A 23114-nucleotide genomic window follows, 5' to 3' on the forward strand; every position below is an offset into this window, starting at 1 on the left:
GGTCAAGTTTGTCTTACCTTGGGTAATTGAGGAAGACTGATTTAAAAAAGAATCAAGTCATTTCACAACTAGTAGAAGTAACAAGCAATTTTTTTTTTCCCTCGAGATGAATCCTTTATATCCTTGCTTCCCCCCAAAACAACAATAGTATTTCCAGTTTCCTCTCTCCCATGACATTCCCATCAGACAAGAAGGCACTGTGGGTGCTTCAGTGTGCTGAATGACCAGGCAACAGCTGCTGAAGAGAATGTTCAACACATCTTTCTCTCAGAGGAAGCATTAATTTAGGTCTTTCTCCTGAGCCTAATCACATACTTTGAAAATATTTAGAGAGTTGTGTTTGAAACGTCTACTGCTGTTTCATTTGGTTTTGAACCAAAGGCTCATAATTTATTGTATCAGGATGGATAAATAGATTCATGCACAGGTGACATCCTGAAAGCCAGACTAGGAAGCATCCATTGGTTGGATGTACAAAGAAATTTCAGTATGTCTGACATCTGAGAGTTATACTCTGTTGAGAGCAAAGGTAGGTTCTGTAACTAGGAACTTAAAGACTGTTGTAGTTGTCTCTCCTTACTCATATAGCAAGTCGGACATAAATACATAAATGGAAGTGTTAGTGGCTGTTCATGTCTGTTTTGTTCATCTCAATATTAAAAAAATTGAAAATGTTGTAGTGTACATAACTCCTGCTCTCCCTTTTTGCCACTATTCTTACAATTTTGTGAGTTATGTCTCATCATCAATGAGACTGCCAACTCTTTGGGCATGAATTATGTCTACAAGTGTGATCTGCTCTTGGCAGGGCCATTTAGATAGGATTATGAAACAGATGCTATCCACTGCAGCAACAATATCCCTGCGCATGTGAAATCAGAGTATAGAGATGTCTGTAAGCCACAAACTGACAAATGAGTTGCTGTACCACTGATAAGTGAAGTCAAATGCCATAGAATGAATCAGTCTTCCATTCTGTAGTCAAGCACACTGCAAAAGAGAAGCAGGATGATACAGTTGCCACATTGCTGCCAGACTTACCTGACTTTCCTTATTAGTCAATGAAATTAAAAATATTCCTATACAGGAAATAGGAGAGGAAACCCATGTTTCTAGCAGTCATCAGACATGAATGACACATGGTGCAAAAAATAATACAGCAATATAACACATTCTACAAAACAGAAAGATGAAGTTTGAAGACTAAGATGTGTTCTTCCACGAATAATCTAAATGTCGTCCAACATTGCTGGTCAGTCTTTAAATGCTTAAGAGGAAGGATCAGGTCTAAGATGTCACATTAAAAAATTCTAAGTCTCTAAGACATAGTAAACATTAGGTTAGATTCACCAGGAGCCTAAAAGCTGTAACAGGGTTTCTACTGACTTACTCCAAGGATAAATTGTGTTTGAAAGTGTGGAGATTGAAAGTACGCCAGGTTGAGTTAAGCAGCTTTATATCTGCTTGTAGGTGCTCTGAAAGCTCTGCTAATGCTGGCACACAAAATTCCATCCTGATTTAACCTATATCCTCCACAGAGCCACACTGGAGTCCACAGAGCTCACAAATAATGGTGCAAAATAAAGCTGTGTCCAACCACTTCCAATCACTCAGCGCCAGACAAATGCAAATGTATTCATCTCAAGGGAAATCATTCCTCCAACAGAGTGGGCTCTAAACCAGTCAGTTCACATTAAGACTCCCAGTACCAATATTTCTACATAGGCATTCATTTTTCATGTTTGTCTTCGCTCTTTGAGTCTTCTTCAGTTTGAAGAGCAAAAAAACCCATCTTTGACTTTGTGCTATCCAGACATACTGATTTGCAGATGTACTAGAGGTTAAAAATGACGAGAAGTGTGGTAAAATAGGACGTGTACAAAAATCCACACCAATCCAGAGTACGTAGCCCGGAGACTGGGGAAAAATCTGTATTCTCTACATTCCCCTGTTCTTCAGGTAAAGAGGATTTTCTGTGCATTTTTGCAAATAAACAGATTCCTCTCGCTCTGATAGTGTCTATTGTAAGTGGAAGCACTGTGGCGTGCTTTGTGTTCTGCCGAAGGAGCTATGCCAGCCGTGCGTAGGACTTGCTGGGAAAAAGGAGATGCCATTTGGGACAGGACTGGAGATTTCGTCTTACTGAGGCACTGGAAGCATTAAATGGGCATAGAAATTGGAAGTATTTACTACCCTGTAGTCTCAAAATACTAAATCTGAATGTCAGGCTTGGGTGACTACTGCACCAGGTTGTTTCCCTTGCCAATCAGTCAGGATATGTAGCACAAGAATATCTTCGAATTCTGTTAGTCTCAAAGCACATTGTGGGGAGTTTTGAAATTCTTATGTCTAAGACACAGAAATGCTAATGCAGCATGTGCCCAGTGCAAGTTGAACAGACACGGTAATTGCTCCTGGTTTCGGGACCATGGTTACCTTGTTACAGCATTTGTGTGACAAAACCCTGACACTGGGAACAATAGAAAATATCTCGTTAAACTCAGTGGGTCCAGAACTCACCTTAATGCATTTTTTTATTGTATTATAGAGGTTTTTCAAGCAATATTTCAGGTGGTTTTTACTAAATTGTATCACTACCATGTTTCCTATTCTACGGTCACACATATTTTTCTTAAACTGACACATTGTCACAAATTGTTACACTGCTTTTACTTTAATAGTCTAATGCTCATTTTCACATTATCATATTTAGGTAGTAAGTTTGAAAGGTAATACAGATAAATGTACAAATAGTTTGCTTTTACTATCTTTGATTTTTAAATGTGACTACTATGATAAACAGCTGAGTTTTCAAACATTACGACCTAAAACCTAATTATATTAATTACTATGCTGCTGCACGAAAATGAAGGCAGTATTATCCTTTTACAGGATTGTAGTGAATGGAAGATCAGCTTCCATCTCTTCTGCTCTTTCACTTTACCTATTTCTCACTTTCTTACTGGCCCATCCTATTCACTTCTCTAGTCATTATTTTCAGAGAGAAAATGCTTCCAGTAAGGATATCCTGAAACAGAATTTGGTATCATATAAAGATCTACTTTTTTTCTTTACAAAAAGCAGCAAAAAATCTTCATTAACATTAAAATCTGCAGTGTGTTAGAGCAAAATCTCTCTTTTCTAACATGCGAAGAGTCCTTAGCAGTTCTGCAATAAGCAGTTTCATCAGTGTGCAGGCTTACCTTGGCAATGTAATCTGCTGCTTCTAATAGCGATTTCAGTCCTTTAAATCAGCCACGTTTCCTTACTACATAAGCAGAGCCACCATGAAAAGCTAAATATAATCAACATTTCATATATAAATCCCTTATTGATCGATTTCTCAACCAGTCAGTCCCATGTGCAGTTCTTTGAATTATTCCCAGGGAAGGACATAGATATTAGAGGAGGATTTCCTCGACCTAGTGATGGATTTTGAGATTTAGAGAGAGATGAAAGTGACAGTGGCAGTCACTATTATCCCTCACCTGAACAGAAGCTTACTAGCCCTATCAACATGCACAAGAAGGGACAAATATTGGAGTGTACTCTGGAAACTAAAAAAAATATTATTGTAAATGGCTATATATTCAGTATTGTCTGCTGGCCCATTTTCTTAATATTGCAGATGCTTTTTTACTGTAATAACAGGTCTTTACTAGAATAGATAAAACACCATAAATGGAAATTTCCTGTTTATTTTAATGTGTTTATCATATTGCTGAATAATAGGAAATACCATTTTAAACTACTGAAAGTTCCTAACTAATCTAACATAACTTTTACATTCCTATTTTGATGCTTAAAAAAGCCCACAAATTGTGAATATATATTTAGTGGAAAATGCCATGATGATGAAGTTTTAAGACACTGAACTAATCTTCCAGTTTGGTATGGATTATGACTTTGCAAAATGGTTTGTAAAGTAGCTGCAGTCCTCCTCCATTAGAAATGTGCAAAGCTTCATCTGTAGAGGCCACACAATCAAGAAAGCTCCCAAGAGGATCCTAGTGTACTTTGAAAGAGAAGTTTGTTTGAACCTTTGAAAGAAAGGTGTTTGCATACCTCAACCTTCTCGTTTCACTGCTGGATACCATGAGAATGAGGAAAATTAAGTTCTCAGGAGCTTTAGTGATTGATTTTTTGATCTGGCATGTTTTACGTGGCCCATTTTGGAAAAAAAAAAGGCGTTGCTGAGCATGAAATCCAGTAAAGAAAATCTTTCAGGCAGCAAAAGGAGTGAATGTTCAAATTTGAAATGGTATCTTTGTCACAACTGAGACATAGCTAAAGTTACTGAGCTACTTTTTAACTTTGCTTCACAACAAGCAGCATCCAGGAAAGCAGTCCAGCCCCTGGGACCCCAGGATTAAGACACATTTGTTTCTGTAACCAAGAGCAGGAGAAAGCAATGCCATTAGCATTCATATGAACCAGCTTAAATCTTGCAGCCCAGCTGACTGAGTGGTCATTCATAAGTGGATTGGCACGTTGTGCATTTAATCACAAACCCAAAATGATGCTCAGTATCACAGGTCAGCCTCCTGACCAGAGAAACAAATTAGACTCATCTGCTGCTACAACTTTCCAACCCTTAAGACAGTCCATTTTCTAGGAAAGAGAATATACATTTGAAATGTAAAGAATAAAAAATGTTTTAAATAAAACAGTAATGGGCAACAAGGAAATGCATAACATTATGCCCAGTGGAAGCCAGATATACAAATCTACAGTAAGGTATCCAACATAACAAATGGACAAAGAAGTGAATAATCTTCTAAGTTCTGGCATATGTTTCACTGTTGTCTTCGAAGGGCTGAAATACAGTTCCTATCCTAAAATCATAGATATGAAAGGAATCTCGGAAGGTCGCTACATCCAGCTAGTATTGATTCAGGATCAGTTTTACCTCTGTCATTCTCATGGGTTTTTTCCTGGTTTGCAGTCTGAAAGATCTCAATGTTCAATGCTGAGCAGTGATTTTGTGAATATGTGGTGGCACTGAGTGTCTGGGACATATGCCTTGCTGTGTGTCACACGAACATCAAACTAATCGTGAACTCCTGCATTTGATGCATACCTTTGTCCAAAAGTTTTAGACGACCAACCAAGCTAAGCAAGTCTATGTTGGGTCTCTCAAGTCAATACGAACTACAAAGGAGATACACCTTTTTACTCTGGTGGAGAACAGTGAGTTTTCTTTTAAAATAAGCAGTCCTGTAATGCAACTCTAACATTTTTTCTTATCTGTTTTACTGTGGAGTTTTTCAAAGTTCTCAAACAGAGAAAGATGAGTCCTACTGGGCCAGACCAGTTCCTTGTCTGACACAGGCCAGGAGCTCGCTTACCTGCAAAGAGGTTTGCAGGACAAGTTCTGGGTGAGCTCAACACAGTGGTCTCAATCCTGCCCTCCTTTAAAAGCCAATTACATAGTTGTCATTGACTTCACTGACAATTACATTAGTTTAGCATCAATATTTTTTCACAGATATTTTCCCTGTCGTTCCGCATTCCAGTGAAGTAACCTTGACTGATGGGAGAATGACCGCACTAATGGATTATTGTTTTAGTAGGCCAACTTTAATCTATTTTTGTATCTTGCTTTGTCATCATCTGTAATTCTTCTCAATCCTATTAAAGCTGCCTCTAGTTTCAGACACTCATAACCAAAACACTAGATACATTATACTTATGTATTTATTTATAAATAAGTAGGTTTTAATGGTACAACATTGCCTTTCAGCTTACTGTGTTGTAGCTGTGTACACAGATGGGTGGTTGGATTGGGACCACAGTTTTGGCAGGCTTATTTTCTGCAAATACTGTTCCGTCTTTTCTAATGCTGATGCTATTTCAGCAATGAATGTCATGTCGGAAGTGCTGTAGCTGAGAAGGCTCCAGGGCTTCTGGCTTATTTAATACTCTTCTGTGTAGACCAGTGTTAGGAGGAATTCAGTGTCATGAAGCACAATTGGCCCCAACGAGGCTTGGTGACTGGAAAACCGTCAGCGCAAACAGTATCTCCACCAGTAGGTGGTACTGTATTTTTACTTTAGAGTTAAATGGGTGCTTGATGGAGAGGGAAGAAGTAGAAGCAATTTAAGATGTGTGTTGGTGTGTTAGATTCCCATATGCAGATGAGGCTGGAATTGGAAAGCACTGGACAGGCTGCAAGCCTCCTGTGGACGTGAGCGCTGACAGGCACACAGTATAACACCACACAGCATGCTAAAAGACTCTGTCAAAGCCTTTTACCAGCGTCTTCCAGGTCCAGACCCTAGTTTTTGCATGATTACTCTGAGGTGGGATTAGCACTTCTGAAATATCCACAGGCATGACGAGCGCTGTGGCTGGCCGTGCCCAGCAGAGTTATTTATATGTCCTGAGCAGAACATGTCATTAGGCTCTCCTTGTGCCACCCAGGTTGAGGTGGCTTGAGATGCCTTTTCTCCTCCCAACCCGGAACCTGCAAGGAACAGAGGGGCAGGCTCACCAGAAAACCCTCTGAAAAAAAAAACCCAGAACTTCATTCAATAATATCTGTGGGATAAAGAATGGATGTGGTGACCCTGCAGGAGTGCCAGTAGCTCTGAAGAGTCAGTTAGGATTTCTGTTTAGCAGAGTTTTATTCCAAGCTAAAATAACATGGGAAATCAAGGCTGGTTGCACAGAATAATGATGCTAAAATATTTACTCAGACAAAGGTGATTCCATTGAGATTAATTCCATTTCAAAGAAAATCATCAATATACGATATTATCACTGATAAGAGTGGTAGAAAATGCACTGTAGTTAAAATAGATTTGATATGTCTAGCCTTGCTAGTCTTTCATTCACTGTAAAGTAGTAGTTAAGGTGGCACTATCTGGGCATTTTTAAGGCAACATGTATAGGAGTAATCTCTTCACAACAAGTACAGCAATCTAATCATATTGAACTGCAATCTAGAGGCACCATTTTTTGTCTCAGTTGAAGTTAATTCCTTTATGTGTTGCTCCTGCAAGTCGAACTAAATCACCAGCATTTGGGGCAGGTGAAGTTCCCACGATCAGAGCTCCACTCTCAAATCTAGCTCGGTAATTTTTGCGTGGCTGCATGCAGGACAGGTAATGAGCCTTTCTGCAGCTGCCGTATTGACCGTATTGTTTGGACCCTGTCGGGTAGCAGCGACTGCAGGCAGAAAACAGTAATGCACAACAGAGAAGCTGAGCAATGACGACAGGACTTCAAAATGCTATAGGCAGCTTTCCTAAAAAAAAAAAAAATCTCACTTCACGTCTGCACCTGGACTAGCTGCACAGTCAACGATTTTTCTCACTGTGGTGAAACCTGTTATCATCATCTTCAGTATTTACGATAATATAATTAAATACTACGTAATAACACATATAAGGAACTCTATGTATCTATGTATAACAAAAAAAATCAACAACATTAAAGAATTTATGATGAAGCCAAGAAGTCACACAAACTTTGTTTAATTAATCATAGAATCATAGAATCATTGAGGTTGGAAAAGACCTCTAAGATCATCGAGTCCAACCGTCAACCCAACACCACCATGTCAGTCATTCATGGCCAACACGGAGGCAAGATGAATTTTATTAAGGCACAAAAATGAGGTTTCCAATGACTATTTTATTTATAAATATAAAAGTATAAAGTTGTCTAGATATTCAGTGCTTCCATTTTTATTGAAAACCAAAAATTAAAGTCAGTACTTGCTTAACAATCAGTTTCATCAAATCTTTCATTCATTGCATAAATAACAGAATTTTAACATAACTTCTCTCTTGCATTTTCTATACATCTAATGGAAAAAATTAGTACAATAACCCAGAAAGGTATAGCAGGGTTTCATAACATCCTTATTTCTCTTCTGAAGAAATGCGAACTGCCACAAAATTGCTTTGACTGTTGGTACATGCATATTGTTGCTTCATACAAAAAAGGGTTGACCTGTGCTTAACCATAGATGGCATAGCTCCACTGAAATAAGCGGAGCTGTGCTGATTTGCATTAGCTGATGATCCGGGCATTGCTCTAAATCAGTCAGAGGTGCTGGTTTGAATGGTCAACTAGCACCTTTTTCCTCTTTATGTCAGATGATAAGATTGTATATCAAGGCTTTATTTGCTTTCCCATTTGACCTTTGCATGTCATACAAAATAAAGAAAAATATATCAATGTTGATAAATTACTTTTATGTAGTTTCTTTCTTCCTGGCATTGTCTCAAAGTTCTTTGAAAGTAGTTGAGTATGCAAAGTACTATAGATCATCAATGAAGTATACACACATGAAGTATAGCCACTCCCTTCTGTAATTATATTATGGATTGCACATTCTTTACGTCTATCCATTGACCTGGATTGTTAACTGTAAGTTTTTTGTGGCTTCATTTTTTTTTTTCAGAAAAAAAGAGTTTGATAGTGTTTTCACAGTTTTTTGCAGATTTAAAAACATGAAGCATAAGCTATATAAAGATCTTCAACCAAGAAACAAGTAAGTGTATCTCAGATTAAATATTTTATTCATTAATTGAAAACACTTTGATGTCCATGGTCTGCTACAGGAGTTGGCCTGTAGAGAGGCAGATCTGCAGAAGTGTTAACCACATTTTTTCTTGGTGGTGTTGTTTTGGGTACCGCACGGCAGTGAAGCCTTGACCAGCAGGTCAGCGAGAGCTGTGCCAGGGGAAGCAGTGGTCTTTGGCAGCTCACCCTCTCCGCTGCTTCAGCAGGCTCTTGCAGGTGTTACCACCTCCCTTCTTCTCTGCAGATCTTCCGAGTCGCTTGCAAGATTGACACTTCATGTGCTTCAGTCAAATTGAAGGAAGCTGGAAAAATTGACACATTTTGACAGAAACAGAGGTGTGAACACGCAGAGTTGACAGATCTGAGGGGGCACAGAACAAAAATAGGAGTTGGGAACAGACTGCAGACATGTATCTGTCCATATATGTGGTTTTATCCTATGGGCATGCTTATGTTGTACAAGAAGATGGAAGTTTGCTCCCAAATTTTCAGCTTGTGCTTTAAGATTTTAATTTATCTGTTTTAAATACTATTTAAAATTATTGCTCTTTTGTAGCAGTAATCTGTGTTTCAGAAAAGTTAAAGCAGAGAAGTCAAATTCTTTTTATAAGACAGCCTGTACTCGGTTCAGGCCACCTTCCATAGAAGTTCTTATAATGTAGACATGGTAAAGATAAAGTGGATAGGCAATTAAATGCACAAAACCAAATGCAACGCTCCTTTTCTCCTAACATACAGAGCACTGTTTATATTAAAAAATAAATACAGAAATAAAAAATGAGACTAAGACATTGAAACTGATCTCTCAGTTTAACCCCAGGACTGCAAAGTCAAGGATGCCTAAGTTAGGGAAAACCGAGTTGTTTTGCTGACATCGTCACCATATTTCACCAGTCTGCACCAGAGCTAATAAACTTTGCAAAACCAAAATGATTAATTTAGGTGCTGTGCTGCAAAGCATGGTTACAACTCTGCTAGAGTCAAACCAGCATGTCCCTGTGGTGCTCTGTAGAGGTGTGTTATATTCATAGCTCAGTTTGGCTCCAGTTTGGGGAGCTCTTGTGCATGCTAAAGGTCCTCAGACTGTCCCAGGAAGTTTGCTGGGTAACTCTAGGTCTGCACGTAATGGCTTATTAAGCCATACATTTTGTAAATGTATTTCACTTAACCATGTTAAAAACAAGGGCTTAGACTTCCACCTTGAAACGATTGATTGGGTAATTAAGATAATTGTTTCTTATGACACCCTAGACCCTGTTCAACCACAGGGAGTCATCTCAGGATATCACCAGACGCTGCCCTTCTTCTGCGAAGCTGGGATAGTCTGGCCAGGGGGATTCCCCCTGCCTGCCCGCAGAAACAGCCATCAAGGCTAGCACAGGCAGCCCAACACACACTTACGTGGATGCACATTAAAACGGCTCTTCTCCCAGGTGTGAAGGGGAGGAAAATTAAATCTATCGAAATTTCCAGTAGACCCAAATACTGCCCAGGTATACCAGGAGAGAGCTCTTTCCTTTGCACTCAGTGTTCAGGTGGGGTCGCGTAAGTCCCCGGGTGAGAACTGGGACTTCATAACGATTCATACAAAATAAAACCCGTTCGGGGTCACTCCTGGAGTCCTCCGTGCCCGTTCCCCGTCAGGACGCGCCCACGGGCAGGGCGGGGATGCCACCTCCACCTCCAGCTGCCAGGCCGGGGGCCGCGGGGCGGGCGAGCGGGGGCGCGCCCAGGTGCGCCGGGCCGCGCCCGGGCGGGCGGAGCCGCCACCGCCCGCGACGCTGCGGAGCCCGCGGAGGGGGCTCCCCACAGCCATGGGGCACCGAGAGGCGCTGCCCGCCCGCCCGTCCTGCCGCACGGGTCAGTGCCTGCGCGGGCGCGGGGGGGGAGCCGGGAAGCGCGGGGCTGCGCTGGGGCGGGAGGGGGGTGGTGGTGGTGGGTGCGCGGCACTGCGCTCAGTGTGCGGTGGGTGCGCGGCGCTGGGGGGGAGGGCGCGCTGGGGACGCGGCGCTGCGCGGAAGGTGCGCGGCGCGGGGTGCGGCAATGGGCGGAGGTGAGGGCGCGGTAAGTGCGCGGCGCCGGGCGCCGCTCCTGTAGCCCCCTGCGCCCGCACCGCGGCAGCGGCTACCATGACGCCTGTATACGTAAGACTTTGCTCTGCCGTGACGTCACGCAGTTTTTTCCGAGGAGTGTGGCGCGGCTGGCGCCGGGGAGGTTCCTGCGCTGCTTCTCCCGTGGCTGGCTCGTGTCTAAACCTTCTTTTCAGCAGCTTTTGTGCATTTCTGTGAATGGGGGTGTGCCGGGGAGCGAATCCTTGCTGCTTCTCAGTACCTCGACTTTCGGCCCCGGTAGCCAGGCCTTGGCGACAGTGGGCTTGGTATTTCCTGGGTGACCGAGAAAGGCATTTCATGCCCCTGCCAGGTGTGAGCTGACTCGTGAGCACGATAAAAATGGTCAAATTACATGTCTAATCAAAGCAAACAATTTTCCAGATGACTTAGGACCAGTTTCTTCAGTGGTAGGATAAAAGTTAAGCTGGCTGTCACTAGTGAACCGCAGGGTACGTTAGCCCTAGGCCTTTGCAGGACTGCAAGTTAAAATTGCTACAAGAAAGGGGTAGTACCGGGCTGGCTAATCTAGCCGACTCAGATAATATTTAGGTGTTTGCAAAAGCATTTTTGGATCATAAAAACACTTTAGAAGTTACAACAGCGGACGCCTGAACTCAGACTGGTTTCCTGTTGCTATCAGCCTTGAGTCAGAACTCGGAGAGTTTTATTTCTGCCAGGAGGGGTTCTGCTGACAGGTTCATGTTTGTTGACGTTTGGAAGTGGGAGGTGAAACTAGCTTAGCTACAGAAACTGGGTGCTGAGCAAGCCAGGCGGCCTCAGAGATTTGTCACCTTCCTCAGGCCTTCCAGGTAACCTTTAGATTGGTCACAATGGGGAGTAAAGTAATAGTAATTCCTGGATCAGCCTCCTCTTCCCAGCTCTCAGATGGTTCTTCGATCAGTGGAGTGACATATCACTTTACATGCAAGTGGAACAAATGACACATTTTTTAAAACTAGAAAAACCTTCTCAGCACAATAAACAGAGATCACAACCATTCAAAATTACTCTTCTCAGCTGGCAGATGGAACAGGCGAAAAATCCAACGTCTCTTTGTAAATGTGAGCAAAGATTGTATTTCAGAAAGGAGAGAAGCATCCTGTGGCAGTCACTAAGTGACTTACTACAGATGGCATGATTAAATTTTCATTATTTAGTATCATAAAGTCTGCCGGGGAATGGAAAACTTAAGAATCAGTAGAAAAAGTAGTAGTAGTGTCATATGGAAGGGAATAAGCCTGCCGTTCATCTCCACCTAAATGAAAGCATACCATTCACAAAAAGGGGGAGAAGAGTGTTATTTTCTTCACTTTAGAAACCCAACACACTGATAGAAAGCTGCCTTTACCATTGCAGGTAGCTAAAAGACCATACTTATCAAAAGGTTTTCTCTTGATGCTTTCTTTTAATTAAAGGCAAGAACTGTTGCTGCTTCTCACGTAAAGCCTGTAGTAGCTGAGTGGTGGTGGTACAACTGTCGCCAGTCCGGTTTAGCATCATTATAAGGTATTGAGAGCGAAGGGATTTCATTCACTGGCAACCTCTCCACTTTTTTGCCTTGCCCTGATGTGTGTTAGCTAAGAGAAACGTTAATGCTTAAAGGACTTCTCTGTAATTTTCTTTTGTAATTTATTTAATAATGTCAAAGCTTAAGTATATGCAAAATTTTCTTCTTCTAAGACTATACTAATACTTTAGAATTTTAAAATACTTTTAGATACAGATGCAAATCCCATTTCTTTTACATTATCCAATTGCAGCTTCTAGTAATGATAAGATGGCAGAATACTCTGTCCTACACTATGGAAAAGTAGTTTCATGTAGTTGTAAATTCTTTAAGATTTTAATCTTCAGCTGCAGAATATGGACATACCCATCTTGTGGGACCATTTTTATGAAGCCTGGCTTAGCAATACAAAACAAACTCTCTTGGCAAACAAGGAAATGTGATTGCACAGCCCGAAAATCAAATGATGACTTACTGTAATGTGTTTGTTGTACAGTATGGCACAGGACAACTGGGAGTAGGTATTCATTCTCAGTTCCTTACTTGTAAAGGGCAGTATCTCCCAGTGTTAGTATCAGCATTGGCAGCTGCAAATGAAGATATGCTGTCAAATTTCATACCATTTTTAATACTTTCGATATTTTAAATATTCCTTCCTAAACAGTATTAGGTGAATTATCCAAGGCTGCTTATTGTTACTTGTGCAGTGAAGTACTTTTGACAGAACATTATTTCCAGAGCTTAGGTATGAACAGACACACAGGCACATCCTTTTCTACCAAGTCTCCAAGTGTTTTTTTCAGTTGGAAAAATAGTGAGTGTATTACTGATGGTGCCACTCAGCAGGATGAATCCTTCATGTGTCATTTTAATTACAGGGGAAACGTGGAAAGCAAAACAATTTGTTGCGTCCAATGCTTTATATGAATCACAATGGACTGAGCTTTTGTACTTCTGCATCTGCTGTTTCATATTTTAACATGTCTTTGCAATAAAACCTTTCTTTCCAAAAAGGCTGTCCTTAAAAGCTATTCCAGCCTAGGTTCTGTGATCCATGCTATTTCCGTACTGCAGTCTACCATGAGAAACTGTGAAACGTCTGCCTAGACTACCATAAGCCCTGTTGCAGCATTGCTGCCTGTCCCCTGCTTCCCCATGCAAAACAACGACTCCCTTTGTTCTTGGAAATGCAATACCTCTTCCTCCTTTAAAAAAACCGTCTAGGCTGATGGCAATGATGTCATTCCCACAGGTTATCACGGTAATGATGCTGATAAGGCTTGGCTGGAGGAGAGTGTGAAGTTTCAGTCTTAGCTCGGGGTCACCCGGCTCTGCAGCTGTGTTGCAGGCATAGCCAGGGGGACTGTCCCTTGCAGGCTGTGGTCTTCCTCCAGCTAGGGGTTGTTGAGGTTAGATGAAAATTGCTGTGAGTTGTAATGAGGCCTCCACCTCAAAATTTTATGATTGGTTAAAGGAGATCTGGCTCACACAGTAGTCACTGAACGATTTTAACAAAATGTATTAGTACCCATATGCAGCAAGGGTTTGCTCCCTATATAGATTTTTTTTCCTTCTCTTTTTTAGTTGTTGTTTCCAAATCTCAGCTACAAATGTAAAAGCAGAAGCCTGGAATAACAGCAGGCTTACTTTAGCAGACAAAGTCTGAAATCATGGATTTGGCTGTGTGTTTGTGTTTTAGGGATATGGTCTCTGCACAATACAAAAGAACCCTTTCTTCTTGAGGTTTCAGGTTAGCTTTTACGATTTCAAGTTGAAATTTACATTGAAGATAATATTGTGTTGTTGCATTCCTTGGTATTGCCCTAATTGCTTGACTGAGCCAATGTAGTGCAAAAAATATAGTTAAAATAAGGCATGCACCTGCGAATTACAGGGGTGGGTAATGACCTGGGGCAGCATTGTGTATGTTATATGGATTTTGTGAGTTATTTGCATGGTCAGAAATGACAAGTGCTCTGGGAAGATGTGGAAAGGAGTGAGCAGAGCGAGGATGGGGCTCCTTCAGAGCTATGCCTAGTTCATGAATCACTTGTCCTCCTTTTTCTCCTCCCAGGTGCTGTGCTCTCTTTTGCTTGCCATGACTCCTGCCAAGCATGGTGCCAGATCATCAACGTGTCTGAATCCCATTCTTCTCTCCTTACCTCTATGGACGGGACTCTCAATGAAACAAACCAGAGTATTTCCACGCCTGCTGGAAGCAAATATCGCCTCTACGTTGGCTTGGCTTTGGCGATAGGTTCCAGTATCTTTATTGGTTCTAGCTTCATACTGAAGAAGAAAGGACTTTTGAAACTGGCAGACAAAGGAGTCCCCCGAGCTGGTAAGCGGTGGTGTCTGCCTTGCTCCTGCTGGGGACACAAACACCTCTGTTATAACTCGGCAAAATCAGGGTTTGAGTCACAGATCACACATTTAAAACCGTCATAGTTGAAAACTGTCATACTTCAACAGTGATGAGAAGTCCTTTCTTGGCTAGGGATGGAAATATGGTGTGATTACAGGAACTGAGATTTCAGAATTCTTAGGGCTGTGGTGGCAGCGGTCGGTATTAAATATAGTGAGCTGGTGATATTTCCTCCCTGACAGCAGCTAGATACCAAATAAAGTTCTCCCTTTGTCTTACCCTTCAAAGCGCCTTTCTGTCTCTTTTTTCCCATCTTTTTTCCCCCTCGTTTGAGATGGAAAGTCTTAAGACACTAACTAGGTTTAGTTCTTTTTTAAAAAAAGGAACTGCAATGAGCTGTGGAAAGGATACTTACCACAAAGGTTTCTACAGTTAGTACAACTATTCTTTTATCAAAGTCAACAGATGAAGAGCTAGAGCTAGAAAAATGTGGAGAGCTTTTAAAAAACCCATTGGACTAATCTCATAATTCCCTTTGCATGGATTTAAATATATAGCATTAGAAGTTTTTCTTTTGTTTGTTGTGTTTCTTGCAATATACTCTTCCAGAGAATTTGGTTATTTGGAAAAAAATGTGTTACTGAATGTTCAATATACTTATGTTTTATGTAAAAAAAAATAAAGCATGCAGTGGCATTTTTCTTCCTAATTTCTCTCAATTTAAAGTATGAGCAGTGTCAAAATACAGCTGACTGTGTATGAATGTATTGGATCTGACCTGGGAAAGCACTTTGTAGCGTTTCTTAAGCTCACCAACAATCTTCTTGGACATTTTACTTTTGCTTGGAACTTTCCCTTTAGTCAAATACGATTTTTTAGAAGTCCAAGTCACAAAGCAGTGGAGCGATTAATAAAAATGTCAGTCAAAATCAAACAAAATATTCTACATGTCGCATCCAGATAACATGCTCTTTGAGTACTTTATATGACTAGAGGCAAATGTGAAGCTGTAGTTTTGTTTATTATAATAAGGTGATCTCTCTTCTAAGATGAGATTATTTTTTCTGCTTTCAGGACAAGGTGGATATTCTTATTTGAAGGAATGGCTTTGGTGGGCTGGATTGCTATCAAGTAAGTCACCTCTTTCCTCTCAACCTGTATGTAAATGCTACATACAGCAGATTGTTTTAAATAGATTTATTCCCTGACTTTTCACTCCCCTCACTTAAAAGAAATGTCTTTGCAATCACCTTTATGACAGAAGCCATTCTGATATCCCATCTCTCAAATATTGTGTTTGCTCATTGGAGCTCTTTGCAGAATAACAACCTTTTCTTTAATATCCAGTCAAAAGCAATGGGGTTGAATCTGTCCAGCTTCTAGGAGTACTTAGGGGAAAGGTATTTAACTTTCTTCAGCCTTTATTGTGTCCAGAGGAGGCTAGATAATACTGAAAGGAAAATTTGCATATATAATATAGAGAAAAGATTTTGGTTTATATTTGCTATCATAGCTGTCATACAAAATATTTATTATTTTATTCCCCCCCTTCAACCTGATCCAAATGTTCTTTCTTCTGCAGTGGGATTAGGAGAAGCTGCAAACTTTGCTGCCTATGCCTTTGCACCTGCAACCTTAGTTACCCCCTTGGGTGCACTGAGTGTTCTCATAAGGTTAGTACAAACTGGAAGCAAGCTCTGACAAATGAACCAGTCACTGCGTCAGGAAAAAGCAATGTCTTTGGCCAAAAGTAGACAACTGTAATAAGAAAACTGAAAAGGAATATATTGACAAAAAATGCTTTTTGTTCCTTGGTGGAAAGATCCCTTGCTTATTTAGAACTGAATTTTTCCGGGTAGAGGGAATGAGAAGTCTTGTTCCAAAGACTAATATATGCTTTCCCAACAGCCTTCCACCTATATTATAAAGTATTTCTTATCAGTGTATACCAGTTATACTGCTGATGCACAGTGGTAGAAGGCTGTAATTCATCTCTTCCTAGAGAACCGAAGCTTTCTTAAAAAGTCTTACCCCGTTCTTCAGTTGTGACAAAACTTTAAAAGAAAATACAGTATTCCCCCATTAAAATGTTTTCAAAAACATTTCTTTTTTTATAGGAGCATAATTTCAAATAAAGGCACACTTAGGAAGCATTTTGGGTTTGTCGGTCTTTTCTAAGTCCTTCTGGAAAGAAGGCAAAGGAAATTTTAGCGTTTTTAATATCCACAGTTAAAATTTGTCATTCTTTTGAAATACGAATGCCTTTCAAACACTCATTATTTCCTATGTATGAAGAAACAAATAATTTCCAAGTACTTAAGCACATAAATTAATATGGCTATCACAGAAGCTGAAAAGACGTGGATTATGCTTACAACAAACATTCTAGGGAAAAATTTATTAGCAAAATTGAATTATTGTATGTTAATTGTAAAACTCTTATTTTTAAGACCTGAGTATACTATATGAAACATAGTGTTTAAAACCAACCTGGCCATGTTTTTTTGGGTTTTTTTTTAAAGATGCTTGCAGTAATCTAACTGCTAAAAATGGAATCATTCTGTCATAGCAAAACCAGTGTAACTCTGTCACCTGCAGATGTGCTGGGATCAGTGTGTAGGCAGATGCAGACTAACTGGCTGCCTGGCTGCTGCTTCTCAAAACGGCTTGATTTTTAATGCCCTCTTCTTTGATGTGGATAGCAATCTTTCCAATTTTCGTAAAACAGAGAGGTCGTGAGAACTTCATGTCGGTGAGCTCATTACCCTTGTGCGAAAAAATACCTGTAATTTGACCAGTGGGTTGAAAAACTATTTGTGAGCCTGTCCACACACTGCTAAGCCTGTGTCTGTGCCTAAGGTTGTGCTCTAGCTGGCTAATCATGTGCCCTGTGAGGTGGCCTCATTTGGGCCATGTTATTATCCTCAGGTTAAATCTTGAATCCCTTGGAGAGCCTGGGGTCAGTCCTCTTCGAAGGGGAAGATGTGCCTTCTCTGTGTTTTTGGGAGAGTCCTGGCAAGCCAGGCAGAAACTTTGCCTGGGTGGGAAAGCCCAGGGAGGGTGAGGAGGAACTTGTGTGCATTGGTTCTAATGGCAAATGAAGTGCTTTAAACCATTTTTGGAAGAAAAAAACAGCTTGTGTGGTCAACCTACAGGTGTGTGAGAGTGCATACTCCTGACCCAGGCAATCAGTAATGAGAGAAGTTCCTTGAGCAATTGGGACCCTTTACAATCTGGAGGGGAGGGATCAGGGTTGCTAACCCCCCTAAAACCTGACCTGACCTTCTTGGTCCTGACCAACCTTCCTGCAAAATTCCTTAAAATTCGATTGTTTCAGGCTGGTTTCCCATATATCCAAATTCAAAAGAGGTTTTGAATTACTATCATGTTACACAGAAAGATTTTTAATGTCTCACATGGCTGGTGGAGCTGAACCTTTTATTTATATTATGCCAAACAGTGCTATATTGTCATCCTATTTCTTAAATGAGAAACTGAATATTCATGGAAAGCTGGGCTGTGTACTGAGCGTTTTGGGGTCAACGGTCATGGTTATTCACGCCCCTGAGGAGGAGGAGGTCACCTCACTAGACGAGATGGAAAGAAAGCTGCAAGATCCAGGTCTGTATGCAATTGCAATGAACTTGTGCTACGGTTCATAGAGAAGTGTTCAGGACACTGAATAACTTTCTGCATGTACTTGGACATAGTCTGATATTTTCTCTTATGTGTATTACTCTTCTCTTTCCTCTTTCTTACAGCGTTTGTTACCTTTGCTGTTCTCCTAACAGTTGTTGCCCTCATACTGATTTTTATCGTGGCTCCAAGGAGAGGTCAGACAAATATACTGATCTACATTTTAATTTGCTCATTCATTGGTGCCTTCTCTGTCTCATCTGTGAAAGGCCTGGGCATTGCCATGAAACAAATGCTGGAGCAGAAGCCAGTTTATCGACATCCATTGGTTTACGTTTTGGTGGGCATCTTAGTGCTCTCAGTCAGCACTCAGATAAACTATCTCAACAAAGCGTTGGATGTATTCAATACATCTCTAGTGACACCTCTTTATTATGTGTGTTTCACCACGACAGTTGTGACATGCTCCATTATCCTGTTCAAGGAGTGGAGTAGTATGGACCTGGGTGATATCATTGGAACCCTGAGTGGATTCTGCAGTATCATCATAGGCATTTTTCTATTGCATGCTTTCAAAAATACTAGTATCACCTGGAGTCAGTTGATGTCTACTGTTGCAAAAGAACCATCATTACCACACTGTGACTACGAAACCTGTCACACTTTACTGGAGAGCATGGAAGACCCAGCTTTGGCATATGAGGAGGACAACATTTTATTCAGTCAATGAAACTCTCAAGCGGTGTTCATCATCGAAGTATCACGAATTGCAGACTCAGCCCATTCTGTGTCTACCAGAATGCTCTTCTTTTCTGCAATCCTCTGGAAAACCGTCTGTAAGGCTGGTTAAGTGTGGGCCAGTCCTCTGTGCCAGCTGTTGGTAGTAATGAATGAAAATGTTCAATAAGTAACATGACAGACAGAAACCTAATGGTGATTGTATGTCAGGCAATGAACAAGGTTGTTCAAGGTTGTCCTTTTTTTATGCAGCATCTCCTATTGGAGAATTTTAGCAGAAAAGAATGGTCTTTGTAAGCTGTGTTTACAAAGTGCAGTTTTTCCCATCATGATAAAAGATAATCCTTGCTGAAGTGACAAGCACTCTGCTATTATCTTAGTGATGGCCTTAATATTTCAGGCTTTCTTTATATTTTTATAATTTATTGCCGAGCAAACTTGTAGATCGTCTACCTGAAGGATATTAATTGGAGATATAATATGAAGAAAATATTGTTTAACCCTTTTAGCTTTTAATATAACATTTTTTGCAAGTTTTTTTCATTTTTGATGACCTACCAATGAATCTCGAATAGAAGTCACCAAAAAATTTATGAAATGTGGTTCTTGGTAACCATTCTCCTTCAAAATCCATTTTTTAGCAGCAAAGTCTTAGCTCTTCTACCTTAGGAGTCCTGAATGGATTGCAAATCCCTGGATGTGCAGGTACCTTTTTATTTCAAAACTATGACCAAGTTACATTTTAAGAAAAAGCAAATTCATTAGAGGCCTGAACACAGTTGCTGTTGGCTTTAAAAAATTACATGAGAGAAAAACCCAAATTGTTCAAAGGCAGAAGAAAACCAGAATGTGCATTTAACAATTTCCACTCTGTTTTATACTACTTTGAGGCTTAAGAATGGGCCTTACTTATTTCTGTACTTCTTCCTAATACTGCCATCTATTCATCAAAACCTATTTAAGCTTTTCAAATTCTTTTCTCAGTTTCCGGAAAAATACTGGTGTTTCTTAACAGCAAACTAGTCCTGTTATTTTATATTCCGTCATAAAAGCAAAATCCGTTTTCCAATCCGTGTGCTATTTCTAAAAGTACTAAGTAAAGGAAGGGCTGTAAACAAGGGGTGAGAAACATCAAAACATCTTTTGTTTTAGTTTGGCCTTTTCATCTTTTCTAAAAATGAGTATTCACCTTTATTAGATGTTTTAGCTATTAATCTACCGTAGGCCTTGAAGATTAGTATCTTTACCACGTATGTTCCTCAGTTGTGGTCACTGATCTTTACCTCACAAAAACAGCTTGCACAGTCCATGGTTTACTCATTACAATCCCTTTTGTTGCCACTTTGTGAGCAGGAAAGTAGCTTCAGCAATCAGATGTGTGGTTCATGACGAGTTCATCAGAAAGGTAGTATTTCCAATTCTTGGGATTTTAAGTGTGAGTCCAGAACCTTTGCCAGAGGATGCTAGCATTTCAGCAATTAAAAAATTATTTTAATCAGCTGAGATTTATACGCCAAGCAGAACCTCCTCATGAAGCAGGCTGTATATTCTCTAATGTGCAAATAGTGTAGTAAAAGTGGACACTTTGGATGGAGAGCAAATTGTTCTGCGGAAGAAGGCTCATAAATTAGCTGTAAGAACAAAAGTGTTGCCACTGATATTTCATACATGTTTGCGTTGTGCAAGGTTTAAGTACTTCCTATTTGAAAGACGTTCATGAAATATCTCGCTTGTTAATGATTTTTAATGATGCTTTAGAAGCTATCAAAAACTAGAAAGTAACACTAGGGATACTAGCTTAAGGTTATTTCTAAATTACAAGCACCTTGTTTTTTTCACTTGGATAGGTTTGTAGTTGACATACCTACAGGAAGAGGTAGAAATTGTATGAATCACCTGCACCTTATTTCTAAACGCTCATTTTTACAATGAAGAGCATATCTGAAAAATGTGATACTGAAAAGTGTGTCCGGTTGTTCTGCTCACAGTACTTTACAAAAGATTGCAGGTAATCTTGCCGACGTAAAGAAAAGCCCAGAAGATGTCATTAGGCAATGGGTATTCAGGTTATCACCTGTGATTACCTAATTTGAGAAGTACATTCAATAGTGCAGGAGGTGGCAGCAATGTTACCCCGGCAAAAGAGACATTTTCACAAAAAATGTACTTGCCTTGAAAATATAATGACAGTGTATACAGCTTTGGAATATTTTTCAGCTTTCCAAGTGATGAGACTTACAGCAGTTCTTTGCTGTTAAAATACATGTGTTAAAAAAGCTTCAGAGAAGAAAATATGTAAACAGTTTCATTACTTCTTAGGTAATGTAGAGAATACTTTGGCTTTGTCAGCCAGATTCAAGCTACAAAATCTTTATAGTTAAAAACAGATAATACAAATAATAAAAAGGCTAAAGATGGAGTTTTCTTTACAGTTTGCCTTTTAACAAAAACTTGCATTGCTTTTCACTGTGAATTACTCATAAAATTTAAAGAATAACTGAAGAAAATCTTGATTTGCCCTAAAAAGAGAAAAAGAGATCCTTTTGCATAGCTGGTGGCCCCTCTATCTGCTTTTACAGTCATCACTGTGGTGTGACCAAATGGGTTATTTGTACGAAAAAGCAACCAGTCCAGTTCTTGAATGGATGTGTGTTGGGTTTTTTTTTTTAAGATATGTAGTAATACTTTCTTTGAGAAGGGTCTGGACTCTTTTTATACCAAGTTTGGGCTTTTTTCATACTAACTCCTGGCAGTCAATTAACTTGTACCAAGCAAAAATTCTGTATTTTCTACTGGACCTGTGTATCTGCTTTTATACATAAATAACATCTACTAGGGAAATAGTATTATTTTCTTACAATGTCAGAAAACCAAAGTTAATGCTTATTTTCATGGTGTACAGGAAGTCTGTCATGCTAAGAAGTAAATTACTGATTTTCTATTTGTATAAAAAACATTTGCTATAAGAGATGTCATTTTTGAAAATGTTTATATTTAGTTATTAATTTGAAATAATTTTTAATGAAACTATGCTAATATTTCTCTTGTAATAAATTATTCATGGTTAGGTACTAAATGGTATGTGTTTTTTAAACAAGGGATTAAAAGGAGTGTAATTCATATTTCTGGTAAGCATTTGAACGCTATCTGATAGATCCAAAGTGAATAATCTTGGTTTTAGCAGCTGGTCCTATGCACACGTAAGTGGATTCTAGATGAAGAAAGTCTGGCTGATGTCCTTGCAGTTCATGTGCATCTGGCCTGATCATGACCTTTTAGTAGCTTTGACTTTTAGTATTTTTTCTGATAGGAAAGAAAATTTTCCACTCCCCTAGCAAAGCCACGTGTGAAACTACGATATATTCCCCTTGAGCTAAAAAGTCTGTAATGTTGTTATGATGGAACTGGAGGGAAGACTATGGGGAGATCAAGAGGTTTTAGCTTCTCTTACAGAGTTACCCAGTTTGTCCAGATGTGTTATTTTTACCCTGGTGGTCTGTAGAAAGCATCGGCAAGGAACATTTAATGCCGATGATCAGTAGTCAAAAGACATGGATTTTGAGAGACAAAAATAATGGGCAAATGAAAATGCCTTCCCTTCTAAACTAGGGAAGAAAACCCAAAGCTGATGTATTAGGGATCTCTTTCTCATGGCAGTCTCAATGGAGAGTATTTTAGTGAGTTGTCAGGTTTTCCAGGCAGTGAAATGAAGGATATTATCTAAAGTAACTTGAGGTGTTTTGGAAATTAGAGGGAATGGTTAAGAACTAGAACAAAGAAAACCTCGGAGGCAATACATTGCTAACCAAATTACGGCTTTCAAATGCTGATACAAAACAAATCTTGGCAGCTACTCATTACTACTGTACTTCAGGACAAATTAATGGGCAATTAAATTCATTACATAGCTGTGCTGATTAAATGTAGGTAGGTCAAGAAGACTTGGATAGGTTAAATAATCTGCAGGGAATTTGGAAGGAAGTACGTAGGTTATTAGTTTCTATAGAAACCTGTTCTACCATCTTCCTTTACCTGCCTTCCCAGCCATGCTTAAAACAGCCATGCTATAAAAAATTTCCATCCCAAAGAGTACTGATTCAAAACTCCAACCTCTTTACTCATCAGGGTTGCATCCTGGAACTATATGGGGAATTATATACTCCTAGCAAATGCCGTTCTCTTACTGTTTAAATTCCAGCAAAACAAAACTGACAAGTGTGTT

At 39.8% G+C, this 23114-nt stretch overlaps 1 protein-coding gene across 1 annotated transcript; it reads left to right on the forward strand.

Annotated features, from left to right (window-relative positions):
* The first annotated feature begins 10336 nt into the window (after nucleotides 1–10336).
* On the forward strand, nucleotides 10337–21954 carry NIPAL1 (NIPA like domain containing 1). The gene is made up of 6 exons (XM_076336204.1): nucleotides 10337–10395; nucleotides 14228–14494; nucleotides 15593–15649; nucleotides 16101–16191; nucleotides 17979–18139; nucleotides 18280–21954. Exons 1-6 carry the CDS (start codon nucleotides 10350–10352, stop codon nucleotides 18882–18884), a joined length of 1227 nt encoding a protein of 408 aa, XP_076192319.1. The 5' UTR covers nucleotides 10337–10349; the 3' UTR covers nucleotides 18885–21954.
* Nucleotides 21955–23114: the final 1160 nt, after the last annotated feature.

The sequence above is a fragment of the Aptenodytes patagonicus genome, chromosome 4 (genome assembly GCF_965638725.1).
Source record: "Aptenodytes patagonicus chromosome 4, bAptPat1.pri.cur, whole genome shotgun sequence".
NCBI classification, from domain to species: Eukaryota; Metazoa; Chordata; class Aves; order Sphenisciformes; family Spheniscidae; genus Aptenodytes; species Aptenodytes patagonicus.

Excerpts from the sequence above, each read along its gene's own strand:
- NIPAL1 (XM_076336204.1), top strand. The coding sequence starts at position 10,350 with ATGGGGCACCGAGAGGCGCTGCCCGCCCGCCCGTCCTGCCGCACGG. Across the intron at positions 14,495-15,592 it reads CAAAGGAGTCCCCCGAGCTG|GACAAGGTGGATATTCTTAT; the intron begins GTAAGCGGTGGT and ends TTCTGCTTTCAG. Across the intron at positions 18,140-18,279 it reads AAGAAAGCTGCAAGATCCAG|CGTTTGTTACCTTTGCTGTT; the intron begins GTCTGTATGCAA and ends TCTTTCTTACAG.